This window comes from Phaenicophaeus curvirostris, chromosome 2 (genome assembly GCF_032191515.1).
Source record: "Phaenicophaeus curvirostris isolate KB17595 chromosome 2, BPBGC_Pcur_1.0, whole genome shotgun sequence".
NCBI lineage: Eukaryota > Metazoa > Chordata > Aves > Cuculiformes > Cuculidae > Phaenicophaeus > Phaenicophaeus curvirostris.
Window position 1 is genome coordinate 30,952,614 of NC_091393.1, and position 26,480 is coordinate 30,979,093.

The 26,480-nt window shown below is 55.1% G+C and overlaps 1 protein-coding gene and 1 long non-coding RNA gene across 17 annotated transcripts; both read left to right on the top strand.

Moving 5' to 3' along the window:
* Positions 1 to 502: 502 nt before the first annotated feature.
* Positions 503 to 14,075, top strand: LOC138717795 (uncharacterized). Of its 15 annotated transcripts, none has more exons than XR_011336951.1 (7): positions 516 to 586; positions 9,197 to 9,306; positions 10,220 to 10,309; positions 11,311 to 11,394; positions 11,894 to 12,008; positions 12,375 to 12,789; positions 13,834 to 14,075. XR_011336951.1 is itself a non-coding variant. In XM_069851634.1 (6 exons), the coding sequence occupies exons 2-6, from the start codon at positions 9,217 to 9,219 to the stop codon at positions 13,953 to 13,955; spliced, it is 501 nt and encodes a 166-aa protein (XP_069707735.1). In that variant the 5' UTR covers positions 8,523 to 8,721; positions 9,197 to 9,216; the 3' UTR covers positions 13,956 to 14,075. The 15 variants fall into 15 exon arrangements, 1 of the variants encoding a protein (XP_069707735.1); XR_011336952.1 differs by having other exon boundaries at positions 555 to 586; positions 9,200 to 9,306; XR_011336956.1 differs by lacking the exon at positions 516 to 586 and adding an exon at positions 8,523 to 8,721 and having other exon boundaries at positions 11,311 to 11,511; positions 12,693 to 12,789.
* Positions 14,076 to 16,722: 2,647 nt separating this feature from the next.
* Positions 16,723 to 26,101, top strand: LOC138717796 (uncharacterized). 2 transcript variants are annotated; one of them, XR_011336962.1, is made up of 7 exons: positions 16,723 to 16,902; positions 17,383 to 17,660; positions 19,514 to 19,629; positions 20,755 to 20,845; positions 21,179 to 21,300; positions 22,174 to 22,483; positions 22,922 to 26,101. It is a non-coding gene; the product is annotated as an uncharacterized lncRNA (long non-coding RNA). The 2 variants fall into 2 exon arrangements; XR_011336963.1 differs by lacking the exon at positions 20,755 to 20,845.
* The last annotated feature ends 379 nt before the right edge of the window (positions 26,102 to 26,480 follow it).

Below are 26,480 nucleotides of genomic sequence, written 5' to 3' on the forward strand. Positions count from 1 at the left end.
CCGGGGCGGGGGAACGGGACGGCCCCCAGGGGCGGGCGAGCCGGGCGGGGAGCGGGGCGGTTCGCAGAGCGCCTCGGATCCGCTCGGCTGCTGTCGGCTCCGCGCGGCGCCGTTCGGGACGGCTCGGCTCTGCTCTCCGCTGCCCTCCCGCCCGCCGCCGGCTGCGGCCAACGGGGTGCGGGCTGGGAGAGGGACAGCGCCCCCAGGGCCCCCGTGCCCCCACCCCGTCCTCCCCGAGCCCCGCGTGCCCCTGTCCCTGCCCGGGGTGCCCGCGTCCCCTGTGTGCCCTGACAGCATCGCGTGCCCCGGCTCCACGTGTTTCTGCAGCGCTCGGCTCGGTGCGGCGGCGCTCGACTGCCCCCGGGCAGGGCCCCGCACAGAGCGCTCCCATTGGCTGCGCCGCGCGTCACTCAGCGAGCGACGGCCAATCAGCGCCGGGAGAGCGCCCGGGGGGCGGGCCGAGGCGGAGCGCGGGCGGGTGGTTCGAGCTCCGCACGGGGCCCGGGCGCCGCCCGCCCTCGCTGCCCGCCGGGGCCCGCGGCCGCAGCGGCACCGCTCGGGAGCAGCTCGAACGGGGCCGGGTCGGGTGAGTCAGAGGCGCCCGGAGAGGCGCGGGGGAGCGCTCTGTGGCCGGCGGCGCCGCTCCGGGCTCGCTGTCCGTGAGCCGCGGCCCTCCCGGGGCCGGCTCGGGCTCAGGGGCGGTCGGGGCCTTCGGGGCTGCGTCTGCGCTCGGCGTGCGGCCCCGCGGGGGAGATCCCCGCTCGGGAGGGGGAGGAGGGAGGGGGCGAAGGGAAGGAGGGGAGAGAGGGGGAGAGCAGGGGGGGAGTATGGGGCACAATGGGAGGAGAAGTGGGGAGAGAAGGAGGTGGGGAAGAGGGGAAGGAGCGGAAAGGGAGGTTTGGAAAGCGCTTTTGTGTTGTCGGTCTAGAGAGAGCGGGGGGGCGTTGTCTTGGGGTGTCGTGCGCGGTGGCGAGAGCTGCAGGGGCAGGGGGTGGGTTCATTTCAACGACGGTTACTTGGAGTCTTTTTCCCTAACAGCTCGTTCCTTTTGCTTTGATACAGGATTACGGGGAGGAGGGGACTGAGTGCCCGTGGGTTGAAATCAGGGGAGCCCACAAGAAGGCTGATGTTGTGATGGAGTCTGTTACAGACCAGCCAGCCGAGAAGAAGCAGCTGATGAGCTCTTCTATAAACAACTGGGGATAGTCTCAAGATTGCTCCCTCTGGTCCTCGTGGGAGACTTCAATCTTCCAGATATCTGCTGGAAGTACAATACAGCGGAGAGGAAGCAGTCTAGGAGGTTCCTGGAGTGCGTGGGAGACAGCTTCCTCACACGGCTGGTGAGTGAACTGACAGGGGAAGGTGCCCTCGTGGACCCGCTGTTCATGAACAGAGAAGGCCTGTGGGGAATGTGGTAGGAGGACGCCTGGGACAAAGCGATCACGAGATGATAGGGTTTTCGGTTCTAGGTGAGGTGAAGAGGGAGATTAGCACAACAGTCACATTAAACTTCCAGAGGGCAGACTTTGGACCGTTCAGAAGGCTGGTTGGCAAAGTCCCGTGGGAGACAGTCCTTAAGGGCAGGGGAGCCCACGAGGGCTGGGAGCTCTTCAAAAAGGAAATCCTAGCAGCTCAGCAGCAAGCCATCGCCATGCTCCGGAAAAGGAGCCGGCAGGGGAGAAAACCAGCTTGGTTGACTAGGGAGATCTTGAGAGACATCAAAAAGAAGAGGAGGGTCTATGAGCTTTGGAAGAAGGGACAGGCATCTTGGGTGAACTACAGGGAGGAAGTGAGATCGTGCAGAGGAAAAATGAGGGGGGCTAAGGCCCAACTAGAAATCTAATTGGCTAAGTCTGTGAAAGATAACAGAAAATCTTTCTATAAATACATTAACAATAAAAGGAGGACTAGGGAGAGTGTTCAGTTCCTATTGGGTGCAGAAGGGACAACAGTGACAGGGGATGAGGGCAAGGCTGAGGTACTTAATGCCTTCTTTGCCTCAGTCCTTAATAGTAAGGAAGTAAGTGCCCTCTGTACTCGGCACTGGTGAGACTGCTCCTCGACTCCTGTGTTCAGTTCTGGGCCCCTCACCCCAAGAAGGATGTTGAGGCTCTGGAACGAGTCCAGAGAAGAGCAACAAAGCTGGTGAGGGGGCTGGAGAGCAGGTCTTATGAGGAGCGGCTGAGAGAGCTGGGGGCGTTTAGCCTGGAGAAGAGGAGGCTGAGGGGAGACCTCATTGCTCTCTACAACGATCTGAAAGGAGCTTGTAGAGAGAAGGGTGCTGGCCTATAGAAAAAAATTTTTCACAGCAAGGGTCATTGGGCACTGGCAGAGGCTGCCCAGGGAGGGGGTTGAGTCCCCTTCCCTGGAGGGGCTTAATGGGCGGGTGGAGGAGGTGCTGAGGGACGTGGTTTAGTGATCAATGGGAATGGTTGGGCTCGATGGCCCAGTGGGTCCTTTCCAACTTAGTGATTCTATGATTCTTTTTGCTTTGTCAGCAGAGACAATCTGATGGAAGTGTTGGCGATGAGAGAGCCCCTGTGGGATCCCGACCCCTCCTCAGGGAGACGTGGAGAAGTGACGTGGCGGTGCCCTCCAGGCTAGGAGCTTTCGGGTACGTGGCTTTCTCAGGACTCATTCTTCTTTGCTAATCACCGTCGATCGAGTTGACGGCACTAGCTGGAGCGTTCTCCACTTTGGGTTAGTATGTGACGGCATCGCGTTTAGTGGATCGAGACAACAATATTAGGGTGCCAGGGGCTTCGCCAGCTGAACCTGTGCACGCCACACAGCATGAACATGCCACACACACGCCAGGCCCACGCCCCACACATGCAATTCACCCCCCGTGCACATTGTGCTGCCCCCATGCACATGCCAGGCTAGCGCCACAACCACCCCATGCACGTGCTTTGAACATGCAAGTGGCATGCCACACACGCCACAGAGCCCTTGTACACATCGCAACATGTCACACAGGCCACGTGCGTGTTATGTGCATGCTGTGTACGTGCCATCCTCAGGCAATGCATATGCTAGCAATGCACCATGAAGATGACACACCAGCCACGCACACACCTTGCACACACAAGCAACATACCACACGCATGTATTGCACACGCAGGCAACATGCCACGCATGTTGCTTTTCTTGCTTTTCTTACTTAAGCTCCGATTGTCACCTGTAACTGGACAAATGACTCTGTTAGCATCGTGATGGTATTCCGAGGTGGCGTTAAAAATTCCTTAACATATCGTGCACGTCTCTCTTACCTCACAGCCCAAAAAGCCAGTCAGGATAATGTCCTTGCTGCAGAAAACCTGGCAAAAGTCTCGCAGCACAGCCCCGCTTTTTCAAAGCCTGATATTCTTCCATCTTCCATCCCGTCGTGAGGAGTAACGGTGAGTGAGCTGGCACGGCACGGGGGGAGGAGGAGGATGAACTTTATCTGCTCTCCGCTGGCTAAACGAAAGGGCTGTGGGACCATCTTCATGGCATCGTTGCCGAGCGAGGCCTCGTGTTGTTGCCCTTTAGCGTTCCTTTGCACGTGTGTACGTGTGCGCTTACGCACGAGTTGATGTTGCGTCACGGCTGTCGGGTGAAAGCCCCGGGGAAGGCGATGGCCGAGCAGAATGCGCGCAGGCCGTCCGACGCTGTTCAGAAGGCGGTTGGATCCCTGACGAGCCTGCAGAGGCACCTCAGGGCCCCACAAGGGTGAAACATTCATGTTCACTTTGTGTGGAGACGGATGGTGGTGTAGCGAAGCAGGTAGCTTCGCTGTCGGGATCTGCAGCTGGAAGCTGTTGTGGGGTCGTCCCGTGGGTCTGAATTTTTCCAGTGCGGAGGCCGTGTGCTGGGACCGCCGATCTGTTGCTAAGCCAGAGGGACCAGCTCTAGGGGTGGAAAGGTGACGCGGTGCTGGGCGTCCTCGCCACACGAGAGCCGGCAGCACCGGGAGCCTCCTTAGCATGAGGGTGTCTGCAGCTGAAGTGGCTTCTTTTGCCTCTCTCTGCACAGATTGGGCAGATCTCATCCTTCAAGCGAACGCAGAAGGCTCCGTATGCTCCCAGGTCCCGTAGAAAGGGAAGTTTGTGGATTCCCCGACTGCAGTAACCCCTGCTGCTGCCTGTGGATTGTTGCGCCAAAGACACCCTTCGTGCAGGGAGGGGGCACATGGGAGATGGGGGACGTGCTTACGTAAAGATTGTCCTGCGGGCGGTGTGTCTCCTTGGAGCCGTGTGAAAGCCGACCTCTGCTTTCTCTTCCCCTCTAGAGCGGGCCGAGGATGGGCTGCAAGGCCGAGAAAACCAGAGCGAGGCAAGCGGCCAGCTAGACTCAAAGTGGGGAGAAACGCTGATGCCTGGTGAACAAAGGAGTTTCCACTGCTGAAAGGGATGAGAACAGACGTCGTGAGCATCCTTCTGTTGGGGGCCGGCAAGGGGACTAGAGCCGCTTCTCTGGGGAGAACTTGCACACGGCTGGAGGGTTCTGTCATGGGAGGTGACTGAAACCCGATTCCCGATTCTGGCTTCGTGAAGGAGAAGAAAGGGCTGTGAGACCTGAAGGCAGGGCTCTGCTTCGAGGCAAAGGTGAGTGCCCCATGCACACGCCATACACATTCTAGGCTCACGCTATGCTCACCCTATGCATACGCCATGCACAAGCCTTGCGTACGCCACTGCGCCCATGCACACGCTGTGCACATGCCAGGCTCATGCCACAACCACCCCATCCACATGACACGCACACGCCTTGCACACACAAGCAACATGTCACACACGCCACACATGCCATGTGCTTGTTATGTTTATGCCTCGTACATGCTCACACGCACCACAGACATGGCAGCACGCTGCCCTCCCGCTGGCTGCGGCCAATGGGATGCAGGCTGGGACTGGGAGAGGGACAGCGCCCTGTGTCCCTCCTGTCCCCCCGAAACCTTCCTGTCCCTGCCCAGGGTGCCGCATGGGGCCAGGGGGAGGGCGGGGATACACAGCCTTTCCTCTTATGTCTGCTCTCTTTTTTAGTTTCTCTATGACAGCTTTATTGGACTTGAGTTTTAGCCTCATGACTGTGCATAAGACGTGGCTGAATGTGACGGGAAGACTGCTGGGAAAATGGCAAGAAGAGGATCGACAAGAAACAGTGGAACACGCCCTTTAGAGTTTGCTGCTTGTCCCGCTGCTGAGAAATGGGAGTGTCCCTGAATTTGCTACTGCATGAGACAGATTGAAGAAGTTTAATAGAAGTTCAGTTCTATCTAAATGGTAGATGGGACTGTGCTTATGTAAAGCATATTGTGTGTAACTGTAACCAATATGCTTCCACGCACTGTATCTCAGCAGCTAGAACATGGAAGGAATCTTTTAATCTGTACAGTTTTTTAACAATGATAATTGATGTTTGGTGGCTTAATAACATCTATAATTTTATGTCATTTCAATCAAGCCTGGCTGTCATACATTGAACTTTCAGTAAACCACCAACATTTTATACTTAGGAGTAATTTCTTATTACCCATCCTAAGTGGGATGCTATAGTTTTGCTGTTAAAAGGGTGGGTCTTATTCAAAACCTCTGAAGGTCATAGTTGGGTTGGTTAAGTCTGTGCTACACCTGTGGTCAGCAACTAGGTACAGGTGAGGAGTTTGCCCCTTAAAAGGCCTCTTGATTTAGAGCTGGCTCTCCCCTGCAGCTGGAGCATTCAGTGAAGGAAGGGGCTACAGAAGCCTGCCTTTCTTCCTTTCTTTGCTGGGTTTTGAACAGTTGTGTGGTTTTCTTCATGCTGCATTTGAGCCTACAGTCATTGTTTCTTCTGTGAGTTTCAGGTAATGCTTTTGCTTGTGGGTTTGCCTTTTAGTCTTAGAGTAAAACTGGCTTGCCATGTGGCAGCTTCAGAGAAATGTTACCACAAACGTTTGCAGTCAATGTCGTCTTTCTTTGTTCTTGTTTTATTAGTAGAAGTAGGGATTATTTTTTTTAGCTTTTTTTTTTTTAATCTATTGGGGCCCTAAGGATTTAGGCTCAGCCTAAATAAGATTTCCAGTGTAGTTTTAGCGATAGCTGTTACTGTTTTTCCCAGAGGTGGTTTGTTTAATTTGGGGTTTGTGTCGTAAGCAGTTGAAAATTATGTTTGCCTAGAACTTTTTGACGAAATGCCCAAGAAAACTGTTAGCTTGCCTCTTCCTAGCCAAGCTGGGTTTTTTTCCATATTTTATGTATTTTATTTCAGACTGTAATGCCGAACAAAACTGCTACAATTTTACTATAAATAGAGCTCAGCCCTAACTCGGTCTCTGCCGTTTCTAGAAGTTGTTCCAAAACCATCACGTGGCTTGGCACAGTTAAATACAATTGGCAGTCTCTGCTCCGTAAAGGTACTTAATGGAGCCACTGTGCAGGGTGAGCTGGTTTTCACATTGGGATGCAGTGAGGTTTATGCGAGTTAGCGCAGAGGGCACTGCCAGCCCTGTCCACGTCGTGTCTCTCTCAGCTGGAGTTGCTGTGTGTTGCTTGGAAAACGCCCTCGGTTTGGTTCTGGCTTCTGCAGTACATCCTCACATAGAATTTCACACAGGGAGTAACCGAAACAATTGTATAACTGGAGGGAATGGATAATGAATCAAACTCTATAACTCTGTTAAGGGTTATAAAGCAGGTATGTGTTTATTCGCTGGCGGGTGCGAGGGGCTGATCCTCCTAACTCACACACCGTATGGTCTGACAAGCAGATACTTGCACAGGCGCAGTGTCGTGGTGTGGGGCTCAGGGCTGAAGTCGCCTCCATCTTCCTCGTGAATCGTCCGTGAGCCCAGTCTGTGCGCAGGCGCCTTCTCATCCTGGTCGAGCTCCGAGTCTGCAGAGCAGGAGGCAGTCGGCTTCCCCTTATCAGTGACTGAGCTCCTCCCTTATCACCATCCAGGGTCTTGGAGGCCTTTGCTAGCAGACAGTGCCTATTTCAGTGAGCTAAGCCCTCTAAGTTTTTCGAGCTTTTCCCCTGTCTCATATGCCCGCACATCACACACACCTGCTTCCTAACCCTTAACAGAGTGAGAGAGGGTGATTCCCCAAAACAATAGAAGGGCGAACTGACCCTCGAAGGGCAAATCGACCATATAAGGCAAACCGGGAAAACGCCTTAAAAGGGCAAACTGGGCAAATTACCGAAAACTCCTGAGTGAAGACACGGTGAGAGACTCGGGGTGGGCCCGCCGCCATCTTGAGTGAGGGCAGGGCGTGTCGGTTTCCCCACCATCTTGAGTGAGGGCACGAGGGGACTGCCGCCATCTTGAGTAAGGGCACGAGCCAGTGAGAATGCGCGGGCTCGCCGCCATCTTGTGTGTGGGTATGGCGTATTGGTGTCGCCGCCATCTTGAGTGAGGGCACGGGGAAAGAGACTGGTGGGCTCGCCTTTATCTTCAGTGAGGGCACGGCGTGTTGTATTCTCCGCAATCTTGAGGGCACGGGAGAGGGAGACTGGCAGGCCCACCGCTATCTTTAGTGAGGCCACGACGTTCCGGTGCCGCCGCCCTCTTGAGAGAGGGCACGGTTCCCGCCGCCATCTTGAATGAGGGAAAGGCGTATCGGTTTCGCCGCCATCTTTAGTGAGGGCACGGGTTCTCGCCGCCATCTTGAGTGAGGGCATGGTATGTCGGTGTCGGCGCCTTCTTGAATGAGGGCACGGCGTGTCGGTATCGCCGCCATATTGAGTGAGGGCGCGGGGAGGGAGACGGGTAGGCCCGCCGAAATCTTGAGTGAGGCCATGGCGTGTCGGTTTCGCCGCCATCTTTAGTGAGGGCACGGGGGGCGGAAGGGGGGGTCCTCGCCGCCATCCTGAGTGAGGGCATGGCGTGTCGGTGTCGCCGCCATCTTGAGTGAGGGCACGACGAGGGAAACGGGAGGTCACGACGCCATCTTGATTGAGGACACTGGGAGGAAGGCGGATGGGCCCGCCGCCATCTTGAGTGAGGCAACCGCCAATTGACCAGAACAGGGCAAAGCGACCATAGAAGGGAAAATTGACCGTATAAAGGCAAACGGGGCCAATATCCATAAAAAGGAAACTTGACTATAAAAGAGCAAATTCGCCACAAAAGGGCAAATTTGCCATATAAGGCGGTAAGGAGCGACACGGAACAACACAACAGGGAACGACACTCGTGCTCCAAACCCCCCGGGCACCCTGAGTTATAGAGTTTTATTCCGGAAAACGCAGCGAGGGGTTAAACAGCCTCTCTCCCTCCACGCCCTGGCGGCTTTCAAACGCCGCGCCTCCCCCCGGCTTCCTCCCCCCGTTGGCTGAGCCGCTCGTCACTCGGAGCGCGGCGGCCAATCAGCGGCGGCAGCGCGGCCGGGGGCGGGATCCCTGCGCTCGGGGAGAACGGGGGGACTCAGTGCTGCCGCGCCGTGGCCGCGGAGCGGTACTGCAGCCGGGGGCGGGGGAACGGGACGGCCCCCAGGGGCGGGCGGGGCGGGCGGCGCGGGGCGGGGAGCGGAGAGCCGGGCGGGGAGCGGGGCGGTTCGCAGAGCGGCTCGGATCCGCTCGGCTGCTGTCGGCTCCGCGCGGCGCCGTTCGGGACGGCTCGGCTCTGCTCTTCGCTGCCCTTCCGCCCGCCGCCGGCTGCGGCCAACGGGGTGCGGGCTGGGGCTGGGAGAGGGACAGCGCCCCCAGGGCCCCCGTGTCCCCCCCAGGTCGGGAGCGGCTCGAACGGGGCCGGGTCGGGTGAGTCAGAGGCGCCCGGAGAGGCGCGGGGGAGCGCTCTGTGGCCGGCGGCGCCGCTCCGGGCTCGCTGTCCGTGAGCCGCGGCCCTCCTGGGGCCGGCTCGGGCTCAGGGGCGGTCGGGGCCTTCGGGGCTGCGTCTGCGCTCGGCGTGCGGCCCCGCGGGGGAGATCCCCGCTCGGGAGGGGGAGGAGGGAGCGGGGGAAGGGAAGGAGGGGAGAGAGGGGGAAAGCAGGGGGTGAGGATGGGGCACAATGGGAGGAGAAGGGGGGAGAGAAGGAGGAGGGGAAGAGGGGAAGGAGCGGAAAGGGAGGTTTGGAAAGCGCTTTTGTGTTGTCGGTCTAGAGAGAGCGGGGGGGGGTCGTTGTTTTGGGGTGTCGTGCGCGGTGGCGAGAGCTGCAGGGGCAGGGGGGGTTCATTTCATGCACGGTTACTTGGAGTATTTTGCTGTAACAGCTCCTTCCTATTGCTCTGTCAGCAGAGAGAGTCTGACGACTGATGATGAGAGAGCCCCTGCGGGATCCCGACCCCTCCCCAGGGCGAGGGGGGAAGCGACGTGGCGGTGCCCTCCAGGCCAGCAGCGTTCAGGCACGTGGCTTTCTTGGGACTCACTCCTCTTTGCTAATCACTGTCGATCGAGTTGACAGTGCAAGCCAGAGTGTTCTCCACTTTGGGTTAGCAAGCGCTGGCATCGTGTTTGTGAATGCCGGATTGAGGTGACAATACCAGGGTGCCGTGGGCTTTTCCAGCCGACCCTGTGCACACCACGCACAAGCCATTGCCCCCACGCACACGCCGTGCACGTGCCAGGCTAGCGCCACAACCACCCCACGCACACTCCACGCGCGTGCTTTGAACATGCAAGCAACACGTCACACAGGCCATGCGTGTTTTGTGCGTGAAGTGTACGTGCCATCCCCAGGCAGTGCATACGCTAGCACACACCATGAAGATGAAACATCAGACACGCACACGCCCTGCACACACAAGCAACATGCCACGCATGCCATGCACGTGTTATGTACATGCCACACACACACCGTGCACACACCAGACACACTGCAAGCACGCCGCACGTGTGCCAAGAGGGGAAAGAGGAGAAGGGGAGCTTTGGAAAGCGCTTTTATGTTGTCAGTGTAGAGAGAGCCAGGAGGGAGGTCGCTTCTTTGATTCCCTTCTGTAACCAAGCTTCTTTGCATTTAAAACTCTTCTGTGTCACAGAGTTTTGCAACGGTGCAATATCCGTTACGCTTGCTGCAGATCCTCTCGGTTCAGACATTTCTCTGTTTCCAGTCACACTGAATACCTGTTTAGCCTTCTTGTCTGTTTTGAAGCTTAACGTCTTTTTAGACTTCTTTTTAGTATTTGTGTTAAAATACGTCTGGTAACAGCGGCATGTAAGGGGAGTTGTCGCATTCTTAATGGTAACTGTAGAGTTAAGGTACCTCGAGTGTCTTGGGGAAATGCAGACGCACCTCTTAGATGTCCCTCGTCCTTGCAGAGCACTATGGAGCCTTCCCATCTCTCTTGTACGCTCGCGGCGGAAGAAGAGGAGGGCGCCCATGGTGAAACAGAAGCGATTGCCATTCAGGTGAGAGGAGAAACATCCAGTCAGCACAGGTTCATGAAAGGCAGGTCTCGCCAAACTAATCTGATCGCCTTCTATGACGAAGTGACTTGCTTACTGGATGAGGGAAAGGCTGTGGATGTGGTCTTCCTGGACTTCAGTAAAGCCTTTGACATGGTTTCTCACAGCATTCTGCTTGAGAAACTGTCACGTCTGGCTTGGACAGGTGCGCACTCTCCTGGGTGGAAAACTGGTTGGCTGGAGGGCCCAGAGAGTGGTGGGAAATGGTGTGAAATCCAGCTGGAGGCCAGTGACAAGTGGGGTTCCCCAGGGCTCAGTTCTGGGTCCAGCTCTGTTCAGTGTCTTTATCAATGACCTGGATGAAGGCATTGAGTTCACCCTTAGCAACTTTTGAGGATGATGCTAAGCTGGGTGGAAGTGTGGATCTGCTGGGAGGTAGGGAGGCTCCAAAGGGATCTGAACAGGCTGGACCGCTGGGCAGAGTCCAATGGCGTGAGGTTTAACAAGGCCAAATGCCAGGTCTTGCACTTGGGGTGCAACAACCCTATGCAGTGCTACAGACTAGGAGAAGTCTGGCTAGAAAGCTGCCTGGAGGAGAGGGACCTGGGGGTGTTGGTTGACAGCGACTGAACCTGAGCCAGCAGTGGCCCAGGTGGCCAAGAAGGCCAATGGCACCTTGGCTTGGATCAGAAACGGCGTGTCCAGCAGGTCTAGGGAGGTTATTCTCCGTCTGTGCTCGGCACAGGTGAGACCTCACCTTGAATCCTGTGTTCAGTTTTGGGCCCCTCGTCACAAGAAGGATGTTGAGGCTCTAGAGCGAGTTTTTTTTTTTACGGAAAGGGTCTGTACGGAACAGGCTGCCCAGGGAGGTGGTTGAGTTGTCTTCCCTGAAGGTGTTTAAAGGACGGGTGGGTGAGGTGCTGAGAGGTATGGACTTAATGATCCTGGGGTCTTTTACAACCTAATGATTCTGTGATTCTGTGATTCTGTCTCTTTCCTGACAGCCCAAAAAGCCAGTCCGGAGAATGCCCTTGTTGCAGAAAACCTGGCAAAAGTCTCGCAGAACAGCCCTGCTTTTTCAAAGCCCGGTATTCTTCTGTCCCGTCGCGAGGAGTAACCGTGATTTTCTCGTGCTTATTGCTGCCCCCTCAGCGTCTGTCCTCTTCTCTAAGTGTGGCTGAACCGGTGCCTCAGGAGGTCGCCAGGTGGGAAAGAGCGGCTGCTAAAATATTTTTCCTGTTAGCTCAAGGACTAAGGTATCCCATGGCGCTGAGCTCGGGGCGATGAGATGGAAGCGCGGCCTTTCAGAGGCTGCTGTACCTGGGTCAACTGCAGTACGCCTGCCTCCTTTGAGGAGAGCCTCTGTTTGGAAAACTCGGTCGCTTGTCCTCCGTCCGGCTGCATCGGAGTGGCAGGAAGAGCTAGAGGAGCGTGGTGGGCTCGGGCCCGTCTGGCACAGCTCAGAGGATACCGGGTGCTGGGATGTTGTGTGTGGTGGCAAGAGCTGCAGGGGTAGGAGGTGGTTCGTTTCAAGTACGCTTACTTGGAGTACTTTGCTGTAACAGCTCCTTCCTTTTGCTCTGTCAGCAGAGAGAACCTGGCAGAAGTGTTGGCGATGAGAGAGCCCCTGCGGGATCCCGACCCCTCCCCAGGGAGAGGGGGGAAGCGACATGGCGGTGCCCTCCAGGCCAGCAGCGTTTAGGTACGTGGCTTTCTCGGGACTCACTCCTCTTTGCTAATCACTGTCGATCGAGTTGACAGCGCGAGCTGGAGTGTTCTCTACATCGAGTTAGCGTGTGACGGCATCACATTTGAGTCTGTGCCAGATCGAGACGACAGTACTAGGGTGCGATGTGCTTCGCCAGGCGAACCTGTGCGAAGGGAAGCGTTGCTTTCAACGTGAGGAACAAAATTGTTCCTTGTGCCGGCAACAAAAAGGGAGCTGTGAAGTAACCCCAAGAGGGATTATGCAAGAGCATACTAAAGTAGCCAGTGTCGCTGTTGAGCTGCCTTCAGACTGTCTTTTCCACTTTCCCTGTTGCAAACTGACTCCTCGTTAACTTTACAGTTGCTCTGAAAAGAGGCTCCCAAAGCCAGCCCCGCAAACGACAGAGGCAGCTCTGCCGAGCTGGCTGGGTTTCCAAGCTCTACAAGCGTGGTTGTGGAAGCGGAATGATCTCTGTAAAATCCACAACCTCGAAGCGTGCCTCGCGTCTTCCTGGTGGCTCGCTCCAGTGCCCGAGGCAGCGAGCGCACTTACAGACAGGTGCCTCCTGCCTTCTTCGCACCGATGATCCCCCCCAGTCCCACTCCCCTGCTGCCAGTTTCACCCTCGTCAAAACTGCAAGCGTTTGCTTCCTTTTGGCTTTGATTGCTGTTTTCACAGGTTCATGTGGCAAACCCGGTGCGCGAATAAATACCGCAGCGTAGGAGTGAAGCCAGCGACCGGCCACTGACCGTGCCGAAGTCTCCCGACGTCTCAGGTAGTTGCTGGCGTGGATGGGCTTGCATGTGATCATAGGAGGGAGGTCTCATTGCTCTCCGCTCTCTTGACAGGCGGAGAGGAGTGGGAGCGGTTGCTTTTGTGTGGCTGCTCAGCCTCAAACCTACACTCGGTTCTGTTCTTGTTATGCTTGATGTGCGGGTGGGGGTGAGCTGCGTCTGAGGCACGGCACGCGGGCAGTGCCATGTGGTCTCCGTGGCCTCGCTTCGCATCCAGGCATCTTGTCCTCTGGAGGCCAAACCAGGCTTTGTTCCTTCCTACAACTGTCGCGTGCCTGAACTAAACCAAAATGCCTCACCCGATCGCTGCCCGTCTCTGCCGGGCTGAGTCCCTTTCCTGCAGAGGCTTTGGTGACAGGCGCTTGCTGAACGGGCGCCGACGCGTGTGTCTGGAAGAGCTGCCTCGCCGTCGCACCTCTCGCCTCCGCGCGCGTGTTTCTCAGGCCTGTAGTCTGGGCCAAGCTCGAGTTGCGTGCAGTGACGTGGTTCCTGCCAGCCGGCGCGTTGCGGGTCTGACCCCGGCAAGAGAAGAGGCGTGCCGGGGGGAGCCTTCTGTGCCTCAGGAGGAGGATAAATAGCAGGGTGCCCGGGCTGCTTTTCTATGCTGGGCTGTCACGCGGGCGTGATTTAGAACATCTTAGTGTAACGAGTTTACACGGGGTAAGGCTCGGTTTGGTTTTGTTTCTCTTTTTGACCAAGTTCATCTAACAGAATAACTGTTAAAACGAATCACGTTCTCTATGGACTTCTCTGAAACTTGGTCCGGTGACACTGCTTTCCGTCTGGCGAGTCCTCCCGTTCCTTGCGGTTTCCTTTCGGGGGTATGAGTGAAACCCTTGGCCGTTCTTTTGAAGGAGATTCTCTTCTCGGCTTGCTTTGGGGGGGCTGTAGAGCAGGGGCTGCGGGAGTTGGAAGGTCAGAGAAGGAAACATGGGTGAAGGAGGAAAGCGTTTTTGTCCTGGGGCCGAGGGCCGCCTCATCTCATCACCCTGCTAACGATCCTTTCTGTGCATTCCCTCCTGCAGGTCTCTCTCCTCTGTGCGGCGTAGGAAGTGGATTCCTCTCCTCCTGCGCACGCCCAGGTGGAAGACGCGGCCTCGTCCAGACCCTCTGTCCCGGTCGCGCTGCCGCCACCTTTGCTGCGTGACTGGGAAGAGCGTGTCTGTCTCCAAGGATCCTTTGGCCTCTTCTGCCCAGGTGTGGGGAAGCCAGAGGAACCCCGTGTAAACCAGTGTTGTCCACATTAAAGCTTTTGATCGGTCGCCAACTGCCGTACGCGTTTTGCTTATTCAGTGTTGGAAATGAAGAAAGAAGGTGGTGGAGGCCGTTCGGGGCACGTGGCGATGGCGCCGCGAGCCACAGTCCGGCACGGGGAGCGCTGTGCTGCACAGGCTCCGAGTTGGCAGCCGGCTGCACGCTGTACGGGTGGCCGATGGGCTCGGACGGGCTCGCTGGCGGCTGGAGGCACGTGCCGGATCGCGATGGCGTGCGGATGTTCGGCAGGAAAGTGTTCTGACTGTCGATGCGTCTGCCGCTTCCAAAGTCCCCTCGTGTCGGACTGGAATTCCGCGTCCTTTCCCGCAGCGGGTCAGTTGTTCCTTTCCAGCCTGCCCGTATGGCACAGCCGCAGGGCCTCCCGTCGGAACGGCGTCCGTCGTCCGGAGACGGCGTGCGGGAGCGGGGAAAGCCGCGGCCTTACCCCTGGAGGCGCCACCTCTCCCTTTCAGCCGCCGCTCGGAGGTTTCCCGGCCGCAGAGGGCTCGGAGAGCGGCCCCTCGGCGGGGAGAGCGGAGCCCGTGGCCTCCGCGGTGCCCGTGAGCGCAGCCCTGCTCGCCGCGGGACCGGAGCGAAGGGGCGGCCCGGGGGAAGGCAGGCGTGGTCTGCGCTGCTGCGGAGCCCGGCAGCGGGGGAGGGTGTGCGGGCAGCGCCGCGGGAGCTGCTGCTCCGGGCGGTTCGGCGCCCGTCGGGATCGAACCCGCGACGGGAGAAAACGGTGAAAACGGGAACGACGGCAAAAAGAGCTTCGGCCGGCTCGGTGCTGCCGCGTCGTGGCCGCGGGGCGGTACTGCAGCCCCGGGACGTGTGGCGACTCAGTGCTGCCTTGCCGTGGCCGCGGGCGGTACTGCAGCCCCGGGCGGGGGGGGCGCACAGGGGCCCGATCATTGACCATATAAGGGCAAACCGGGCCAAGTGCCATAAAAACGAAAATTGCCATAAAGGGGCAAATTGAGTATATGAGGGCGAACTTGGCCAACTGCCATAAAAGAGCAAAGTGACCATATACGGGCAAATTGCCATAAGAGAGAAAAGTGGCCCTGTAAGGGAAAACTGGGCCAATTGCCATAAAAGGTCAAATTAACAATATAAGGGCAAATTGAGGACATAAGGCAAACTGGGCCAATTACCATAAAAGGGCAAATTGAGCATATAAGTGCAAACTGGCCAAATTGACAATAAGAGGGCAAATCGTCCATCAAACGGGCACAGGACACGGCACGGGCAAAGCGGGATCCAGAGGCGACCAATCAGAGTGCGGAGTCCCCAGCCAATCGGAACACAAAGCTGGCAAAGTGGGATTGAGAATCGACCAATCAGAGCCGGAGGAACAGCCAATCAGAAGGCAGCGCTGACAAGGTGGGATCGAGAAGCGACCAATCAGAGCGCGGAACGCACAGCCCTTCGATGCCCAAGGTAATGAATAGGGGGTGCCAAGTGCTGCCGCGCCGTGGCCGCGGAGCGGTACTGCAGCCCGGGGCTGAGGGGGACGGGACGGCCCACAGGGGCGGGGCGGGGAGCAGGGCGGGGCGCGGGGAGGGGAGCGGTGCAGAACGGAGAGGGACAACGTCCCGCATCCCCCTCTGAAGCCCCCCCCGCCCCTGTCCGCGGTGCACGAGTCCCCTCGGCTCGGCCCCGCGCGGCTCGCTCAGGCTGCGTTGGGCTCCGCTCGGTGCCGGCAGGCTGCCGTTGAAACGGGCCCCGCGGGGACAGCGGGCGCCATGCTAAACGGAACGCAGTCGCTCCATGAGGTGCGCCGCCATGTTCTACGGCACGCATGCGCAGTGAGTCCTAAGGGACGTCGTCATGTTGCATGGCACGCATGCGCAGTGACTGCTGATGGGCGCCGCCATGTTGGACGGCACGCATGCGCAGTGACTGCACATGGGCGCCGCCATGTTGGACTGCACGCATGCGCGGTGATTGCAGATGGGCGCCGCCATGTTGGACTGCACGCATGCGCAGTGACTGCCTGTGGGCGCCGCCATGTTGGACTGCACGCATGCGCGGTGATTGCAGATGGGCACCGCCATGTTGGACTGCACGCATGCGCAGTGACTGCCTGTGGGCGCCGCCATGTTGGACTGCACGCATGCGCATTGTCTGCTTATGGGCGCCGCCATGTTGTACGGCACGCATGCGCATTGTCTCCTTATGGGCGCCGCCATGTTGGACTGCACGCATGCGCATTGACTCCATATGGGCGCCGCCATGTTGTACGGCACGCATGCACATTGTCTCCTTACGGGCGCCGCCATGTTGGACTGCACGCATGCGCAGTGACTGCAAATGGGCGCCGCCATGTTGTACACTACGCATGCGCATTGGCTACATTGTAGGTGCCGCCATGTTGTACGGCACGCATGCGCAGTGGCTACATTATACGCACCACCACGTCCTACGGCACGCATGCGCAGTGGATCCTCCGCTCAGCCACCGCCAGCCAATCAACGCCCGTAGAGCGGCTGTAGGGCGGGCCCTGCAGCGAGCGCTCCCATTGGCCGGAATCCCTGCGCTCGGGATGAATGGGGCGGGGACTCAGTGCTGCCGCGTCGTGGCCGCGGAGCGGTACTGCAGCCCGGGGCGGGGGAACGGGACGGCCCACAGGGGCGGGCGAGCCGGGAGGGGCGGGGCGGGGAGAGAGGCGAAGAGCGGCTTGCAGCCGCGCGGCGCCGTTCGGGACGTCTCGGCTCTGCTCTCCGCTGCCCTTCCGCCCGCCGCCACTGCGGCCAACGGGGTGCGGGCTGGGGCAGGGACAGCGCCCCCAGGGCCCCCGTGTCCCCCCCAGGTCGGGAGCGGCTCGAACGGGGCCGGGTCGGGTGAGTCAGAGGCGCCCGGAGAGGCGCGGGGGAGCGCTCTGTGGCCGGCGGCGCCGCTCCGGGCTCGCTGTCCGTGAGCCGCGGCCCTCCCGGGGCCGGCTCGGGCTCAGGGGCGGTCGGGGCCTTCGGGGCTGCGTCTGCGCTCGGCGTGCGGCCCCGCGGGGGAGATCCCCGCTCGGGAGGGGGAGGAGGGAGCGGGGGAAGGGAAGGAGGGGAGAGAGGGGGAGAGCAGGGGGGGAGGATGGGGCACAATGGGAGGAGAAGGGGGGAGAGAAGGAGGAGGGGAAGAGGGGAAGGAGCGGAAAGGGAGGTTTGGAAAGCGCTTTTGTGTTGTCGGTCTAGAGAGAGCGGGGGTGGGGGTGTCGCTTTTTTGGGGTGTCATGCGCGGTGGCGAGAGCTGCAGGGGCAGGGGGGGTCATTTCAAGCACGGTTACTTGGAGTCTTTTGCCCTAACAGCTCGTTCCTTTTGCTTTGATACAGGATTATGGGGAGGAGGGGACTGAGTGCCCGTGGGTTGAAATCAGGGGAGCCCACAAGAAGGCTGATGTTGTGATGGAGTCTGTTACAGACCAGCCAGCTGAGAAGAAGCAGCTGATGAGCTCTTCTGTCAACAACTGGGGATAGTCTCAAGATCGCTCCCTCTGGTCCTCGTGGGAGACTTCAACCTTCCAGGTATCTGCTGGAAGTACAATACAGCGGAGAGGAAGCAGTCTAGGAGGTTCCTGGAGTGCGTGGGAGACAGCTTCCTCACACGGCTGGTGAGTGAACTGACAAGGGAAGGTGCCCTCGTGGACCCGCTGTTCATGAACAGAGAAGGCCTGTGGGGAATGTGGTAGGAGGACGCCTGGGACAAAGCGATCACGAGATGATGGGGTTTTCAGTTCTAGGTGAGGTGAAGAGGGAGATTAGCACAGCAGTCACATTAAACTTCCAGAGGGCAGACTTTGGACTGTTCAGAAGGCTGGTTGGGAAAGTCCCGTGGGAGACAGTCCTTAAGGGCAGGGGAGCCCACGAGGGCTGGGAGCTCTTCAAAAAGGAAATCCTAGCAGCTCAGCAGCAAGCCATCGCCATGCTCCAGAAAAGGAGCCGGCAGGGGAGAAAACCAGCTTGGTTGACTAGGGAGATAGTTGATAGGGAGACTTGAGAGACATCAAAAAAAAGAGGAGGGTCTGTGAGCTTTGGAAGAAGGGACAGGCATCTTGGGTGGACTACAGGGAGGAAGTGAGATCATGCAGAGGGAAAACGAGGGGGGCTGAGGCCCAACTAGAAATCAAATTGGCTAAGTCTGTGAAAGATAACAGAAAATCTTTCTATAAATACGTTAACAATAAAAGGAGGACTAGGGAGAGTGTTCAGTTCCTATTGGGTGCAGAAGGGACAACAGTGACAGGGGACGAGGGCAAGGCTGAGGTACTTAATGCCTTCTTTGCCTCAGTCTTTAATAGTAAGGAAGGTTGTTCCCTCTGTGTACAAACCCAGGAATTAAAGGAGCAGAATGAGGCTCCCATGATCCAAGAGGAGGTGGTCAGAGCCTTGCTTGCCCAGCTAGACACCACAGGTCTATGGGGCCGGATGGGATCCACCCAAGAGTATTAAAGGAGCCGTGGATGTGCTGGCCAAACCCCTTTCCATCATCTTCCAACAGTCCTGGCTGACTGGGGCAGTTCTACTCGACTGGAGGCTGATGTTGTGCCCATCTACAGGAATGGTTGCAGGGAGGATCCAGGGAACTCCTGGCCTTGTCAGTCTGACCTCAGTGCTGGGAAAAGTCACGGAACAGGTGATCTTGAGTGCTATCATGAAGCACATGCAAGAAAACTGGGTGATCAGGCCCAGTCAACACGGGTTCATGAAAGGCAGGTCTTGCCAAACTAACCTGATCGCCTTCTATGACAAAGTGACTCGGCTGCTGGATGAGGGAAAGGCTGTGGATGTGGTCTTCCTGGACTTCAGTAAAGCCTTTGACACACTTTCTCACAGAATTCTGCTTGAGAAACTGTCAGCCTCTGGCCCAGACAGGCGCACACTCTCCTGGGTGGAAAACTGGTTGGATGGTCGGGCTCAGAGAGTGGTGGGAAATGGAGTTAACTCCAGCTGGAGGCCAGAGACAAGTGGGGTTCCCCAGGGCTCAGTGCTGGGTCCAGCCCTGTTCAATGTCTTTATCAATGACCTGGATGAAGGGGTTGAGTGCACCCTGAGCAAGTTTGTGGATGACACTAAGCTGAGGTTGTTTAGCCTGGAGAAGAGGAGGCTGAGGGGAGACCTTATTGCTCTCTACAACTACCTGAAGGGAGATTGTGGAGAGGAGGGAGCTGGGCTCTTCTCCCAGGTGACAGGGGACAGGATGAGAGGGAATGGCCTCAAGCTCCACCAGGGGAAGTTCAGGCTGAACATCAGGATAAAATATTACACGGAAAGGGTCATTGGTCCCTGGCAGAGGCTGCCCAGGGCGGGGGTTGAGTCACCTTCCCTGCAGGTGTTTAAAGGACGGGTGGATGAGGTGCTGAGGGGCATCGCTTAGTGGTTGATGGGAATGGTTGGACTCAATGATCCAGTGGGTCCTTTCCAACCTATGGATTCTATGATTCTATGATTCTTTTTGCTTTGTCAGCAGAGACAATCTGACAGAAGTATTGATGATGAGAGAGCTCCTGTGGGATCCCGACGCCTCCTCAGGGAGAGAGGAAGAAGCGACGTGCTGGTGCCCTCCAAGCCAGCAGGATTTGGGTATGTGGCTTCCTCGGGACTCATTACTCTTTCTTAATCACTGTTGATCGTGTTGACGGCGCGAGCCGAAGCATTCTCCGCTTTGGGTTAGCATGTGACGGCATCGCGTTTAGTGAACGCTGGATCGAGACAACAATACTAGGGTGGCAGGGGCTTCGCCAGCCGACCCTGTGCACGCCACGCAGCATGAACATGGCGCACACATGCCAGGCCCACGCCCCACACATGCAATTCACCCCCATGCACATTGTGCTGCCCCCATGCACACGCCATGCACGTGCCAGGCTAGCGCCACAACCACCCCATGCACGTGCTTTGAACATGCAAGTGGCATGCCACACACCAGCCAGGCACACGCCAGGCACACGCCATGCACACACCTTGCACACACAAGCAGCATACCACATACCACACGCATGTATTGCACACGCAGGCAACATGCCACGCATGCCATGCATGTGTTGTGTACATGCCACGCACTCCACACACAGGCCACTGCTTCCATGCACATTCCAGGCTCATGCCACAACAGTCAAGCACATGTCACGCACACGCCTTCCACATGCAGGCAACATGCCACGCATGCCACACTCTCCCTGTGTATGTTATGTACGGGCTGTGTACATACCATACACATGCCATGGACATGCTAGCACATACCATGAAGATGACATGCCAGCCACACTGCAAGCATGCTGCACACACACGAAGAGGGAAAGGAGGAGAAGGGGAGCTTTGGAAAGCGCTTTTATGTTGTTAGTGTAGAGAGTGCCAGGGGGGAGGTCGCTTCTTTGATTCTCTTCTACAACCAGGCTTCTTTGCATTTAAAACCCTTCCGTGTCACAGGGTTTATAATGGTGCAACATCCGTAACGCTTGCTGCAGATCCTCTTGGTTCAGACGTTTCTCTGTTTCCAGTTACACAGAATACCTGTTCAGCCTTCTCATCTATTTTGAGGCTTAGCATCTTTTTAGACTTCTTTTTAGTGTTTGTGTTAAACTATGTCCCGTAACAGTGGTACGGAAGGCGAGTTGTTGCGTTTTTAACGGTAACTGTAGAGTTAAGGTACCTCAAGTACCTTGGGGAAATGCAGACACTCCTCTTAGAGGTCCCTCATCTTTGCAGAGCGCTGTGGAGCCTTCCCTTCTCTCTCATACACTCGCGGCGGAAGAAGAGGAGGGCGTCCATGGGTGAAAGGGAAGCGGTTGCCATTCAGGTGAGAGGAGAAACGTCCGCTTTGCAGCTCTGAGTGAGGGTGACGTTTGTGATGCTGACTCCTGGTTCGGGAAGCAGCTTCTGGCTCCTCCGTTTGTTTCTCTGTGGATGAGGGCTCGGTGTATTGGCCCGGCTTCTGTGCCAGTGGCGTGGTCCTGTCGTTGACCACATCGTCGTTCATCGTGCGTGGGGGTGGGGGGCTTTGTCTGTTTTCTTACTTATGCTCCGATTGTCGCCTGTAACTGGACAAATGACTCTGTTAGCATCGTGATGGTATTCCGAGGTGGCGTTAAAAATTCCTTAACGTATCGTGCACGTCTCTCTTACCTCACAGCCCAAAAAGCCAGTCTGGAGAATGTCCTTACTGCAGAAAACCTGGCAAAAGTCTCGCAGAACTTCCCTGCTTTTTCAAAGCCCGATATTCTTCCACCTTCCATCCCGTCGTGAGGAGTAACGGTGAGTGAGCTGGCACGGCACGGGGGGAGGAGGAGGATGAACTTTATCTGCTCTCTGCTGGCTAAACGAAAGGGCTGTGGGACCATCTTCATGGCATTGTTGCCGAGCGAGGCCTCGTGTTGTTGCCCTTTTGTGTTCCTTTGCACGTGTGTATGTGTGCGCTTACGCACGAGTTGATGTTGCGTCACGGCTGTTGGGTGAAAGCCCCGGGGAAGGCGATGGCCGAGCAGAATGCGCGCAGGCCGTCCGACGCTGTTCAGAAGGCAGTTGGATCCCTGACGAGCCTGCAGAGGCACCTCAGGGCCCCGCAAGGGTGGAACGTTCATGTTCACTTGGCGTGGAGATGGATGGTGGTGTAACTAAGCGGGTAGCTTCGCTGTTGGGATCTGCAGCTGGAAGCTGTTGTGGGGTCGTCCCGTGGGTCTGAATTTTTCCAGTGCGGAGGCCGTGTGCTGAGACCGCCGATCTGCTTGCTAAGCCAGAGGGTCCAGCTCTAGGGGTGGAAAGGTGACGCGGTGTTGGCCGTCCTCGCCACACGAGAGCCGGCAGCACCGGGAGCCTCCTTAGCATGAGGGTGTCTGCAGCTGAAGTGGCTTCTTTTGCCTCTCTCTGCCCGAATTGGGCAGATCTCATCCTTCAAGTGAACGCAGAAGGCTCCGTATGCTCCCAGGTCCCGTAGAAAGGGAAGTTTGTGAATTCCCCGACTGCAGTAACCCTTGCTGCTGCCTGTGGATTGTTGTGCCAAAGACACCCTTCGCGCAGGGAGGGGGCACATGGGAGATGGGTGACGCGCTTACGTAAAGAGTGTCCTGCGGGCGGTGTGTCTCCTCGGAGCCGTGTGAAAACCGACCTCCGCTTTCTCTTCCCCTCTAGAGCAGGCAGAGGATGGGCTGCAAGGCTGAGAAAACCAGAGCGACGCAAGCGGCCAGCTAGATTCAGAGTGGGGAGAAACGCTGATGCCTGGTTAACAAAGGAGTTTCCACTGCTGAAACGGATGAGAACGGACGTCACAAGCGTCCTTCTGTTGGGGGCCAGCAAGGGAACCGCTTCTCTGGGGAGAACTTGCACACGGCCGGGGGGTTCTGTCATGGGAGGTGACTGAAACCCGATTCCCGATCCTGGTTTTGTGAAGGAGAAGAAAGGGCTGTGAGACCTGAAGGCAGGGCTCTGCTTCGAGGCAAAGGTGAGTGCCCCATGCACACGCCATACGCATTCTAGGCTCACGCTATGCTCCCCCTATGCATACACCATGCACAAGCCTTGCATACGCCACTGCGCCCATGCACACGCTGTGCACATGCCAAGTTTATGCCATAACCACCCCATCCACATGACACACACACGCCTTGCACACACAAGCAACATGTCACTCACACCACACATACCATGTGCTTGTTATGTTTATGCCTCGTACATGCTTACACGCACCACAGACACAGCAGCACGCTGCCCTCCCGCTGGCTGCGGCCAATGAGATGCAGGCTGGGACCGGGAGAGGGACAGCGCCCCGTGTCCCTCCCGTCCCCCCGAAACCCTCCTGTCCCTGCCCAGGGTGCCGCATGGGGCCGGGGGGAGTGCGGGGATACACAGCCTTTCCTCTTATGTCTGCTCTCTTTTTTAGTTTCTCTAAGACAGCTTTATTGGACTTGAGTTTTAGCCTCATGATTACGCATAAGACATGGCTGAATGTGACGGGAAGACTGCTGGGAAAATGGCAAGAAGAGGATTGACAAGAAACAGTGGAACACGCCCTTTAGAGTTTGCTGCTCGTCCCGCTGCTGAGAAATGGGAGTGTCCCTGAATTTGCTACTGCATGAGACAGATTGAAGAAGTTTAATAGAAGTTCAGTTCTATCTAAATGGTAGATGGGACTGTGCTTATGTAAAGCATATTGTATGTAACTGTAACCAATACGCTTCCAGGCACTGTATCTCAGCAGCCAGAACATGGAAGGAATCTTTTAATCTGTACATTTTTTTAACAATGATAATTGATGTTTGGTGGCTTAATAACATCTATAATTTTATGTCATTTCAATCAAGCCTGGCTGTCATACATTGAACTTCCAGTAAACCACCAACATTTTATACTTAGGAGTAATTTCTTATTACCCATCCTAAGTGGGATGCTATAGTTTTGCTGTTAAAAGGGTGGGTCTTGTTCAAAAACCTCTGAAGGTCATAGTTGGGTTGGTTAAGTCTGTGCCACACCTGTGGTCAGCAATTAGGTACAGGTGAAGAGTTTGCCCCTTAAAAGGCCTCTTGATTTAGAGCTGGCTCTCCCCTGCAGCTGGAGCATTCAGTGAAGGAAGGGGCTACAGAAGCCTGCCTTTCTTCCTTTCTTTGCTGGGTTTTGAACAGTTGAGTGGTTTTCTTCGTGGTGCATTTGAGCCTACAGTCATCGTTTCTTCTTTGAGTTTCAGGTAATGCTTTTGCTTGTGGATTTGCTTTTTAGTCTTAGAGTAAAACTGGCTTGCCATGTGGCAGCTTCAGAGAAATGTTACCACAAACGTTTGTAGTCAATGTCGTCTTTCTTTGTTCTTGTTTTATTAGTAGAAGTAGGGATTATTTTTTTTTAGCTTTTTTTTTTTTTTAATCTATTGGGGCCCTAAGGATTTAGGCTCAGCCTAAATAAGATTTCCAGATTTCCAGTGTAGTTTTAGTGATAGCTGTTACTGTTTTTCCTAGAGGTGGTTTGTTTAATTTGGGGTTTGTGTCGTAAGCAGTTGAAAATTATATTTGCCCAGAACTTTTTGACGAAATGCCCAAGAAAAGTGTTAGCTTGCCTCTTCCTAGCCAAGCTGGGGTTTTTTTTCATATTTTATGTATTTTATTTCAGACTGTTATGCCGAACAAAACTGCTACAATTTTACTGTAAATAGAGCTCAGCCCTAACTCGGTCTCTGCCTTTTCTAGGAGTTGTTCCAAAACCATCACGTGGCTTGGCACAGTTAAATACAATTGGCAGTCTCTGCTCCGTAAAGGTACTTAATGGAGCCATTGTGCAGGGTGAGCTGGTTTTCACATTGGGATGTGGTGAGGTTTATGCGAGTTAGCGCAGAGGAAACTGCCAGCCCTGCCCGCGTTGTGTCTCTCTCAGCTGGAGAGCTGGAGTTGCTGTGTGTTGCTTGGACAATGCCCTCGGTTTGGTTCTGGCTTCTGCAGTACATCCTCACATAGAATTTCACACAGTGAGTAACCGAAACAATTGTATAACTGGAGGGAAAGGATAATGCAAGCACCTTCCCATGGAGCTAGGGAACTCCCTCTGTTAAACAGGCTCTGTTTTCCTCCCCCCCATAGTGGGGAGGGCTTGCTGCCGTGCCTGACTCCTTTATTGATGTGAGGCCAGAGATTATCATGAGATCAGAAAGGGACTGTCTGCAGAAGCAAGAATGATAATTAAGACCCGATATTGGTCATCTGCCCGTGTCTTGTGTCTTTAGTCACTGAGGAAATGCCAATCCAAAATTTCCTACTTGCCAGTCCATAGGAAGAAGAGTATTTTCTCCGTAATGATGACAAATTGTGAAGTCTGGAGTTCAGTGGCTGTATTAATATCAAGTGCATCTTTTTTTCTTCATTGATTTTTAAGGCAAAGCTTCTGGAATCCATACAAACAGTTGGGAGGGGAAGGAGCCCTCTGTCTGACCAAATATATGCATCTGCTTGATCTAGGTGTGTTTCAAACTCCTTTTCCACCCAAAGTGCATAAAGGCTCTGTGCATTTCATAACATTTCTCAATATCCCTTTTATGGGTACAGCTTTTTACTGTTTGATTATTCATCAGTTTGGCTTAAATTGCAGGCATTAAAGGGCTTAAGCCAGAAGTTCTCTTCTGGAAGCTTAGTGTAGGGCATCCCCTAGTCCTGTAAGTGCAGTGCAACTTAAAGTAATAGTTATCTGAGTGATGAATGCTGTACAAGGCAGTTATTCTGATGGTGCTTCCCCGTCCCTGGAATGCCATCCACTTCTGGCTTAGGTAAGCAAAGCCCCAACCGTGACTTGCTTTTGTCTTTCTCACTAAGTGCTGTCTTGAAAACGAATCAAAAAAATAATCTTGAGGGGAAAAACCATCTACTGCTATTGATGTTGTTTATGAAATGCTTATGATGCTGAAAAGGCAGCACACGTGAGCGTTAGGCATACCTGAATACTCTAAGCAGTCACTACAGAAGCTTAAAATACTTGAATGTATAAAAGTAGTAGGAGCCACTGGGAAATGTCTATTTTTTAATTGTGTATTTAGATTTGTGAAACTTGTTTTATGGATTTAATGATTCTGTACAGTTCAGTAGATCTTACTCTTATAATGACTTTTGAATGGTGCAAGGTATAGCCCATGTGATTTAAAGAAAGAAGAGGGGAGGGAGAATACATCCACAAAACCCCTAGCACTGAAATATGAACCCATTAAAACTATTTTTGTGAATTAGTCCTTTCTGCAGTGCTTTCTGCGACGGTACTTCTCTAAGGAATGTAATTAATATTATTCCACAGAGAATTAAAGGTCCATCTGATTATTTCTGACCTGATGAACTGTTTTCTGAAGCAGTGCTCGCTCAGGGGTCGAGGTTCACAACTTGCAATATGTTAGTAACTCCAGTGGAAAGACAGACTTTATGGTTGTGCACTTCTAGCTGTATAGCATGTTTTATAAACAAAATACTTGCAAATACTGTGGCCTTAACTCTAGTGTGACTAAGTGCAGTGAAGAATATGACTTTGCAATTTCAGTCATGGTATTTCTTGTTTAAAAAACCCAATTATGTCACCATAAAATAAATATTTTCTGTCTGTATTTTCAATGTCTTTTTACTTTTTACTTTATACTCTAACTTACTTCAACATACACAGAAAAAAACCACTTAAGCACTTAGGAAAAGCAAATAAAAATCTTATTTCAAAGGAAAGTCTCAACTGACTTGCAAACTTCAAAGTTCATTACTGTTTTTTTCTCATCATTACTGACATAATGAAAATAAAATAATTGAATTCATATCATAGAATCATTTGGTTGGAAAAAAACCTTTGAGATCAGAGTCCAAATGTACCCATCCACCACTAAACCATATCCCTCAGCACCTCATTTTCCCTGAGTGACTTCTTCTGGTGCCTGATAACCCTTTCCGTGAAAGAAGTTTTCCCGATATCTAATCGGAAACTCCCCTGGTGCGACT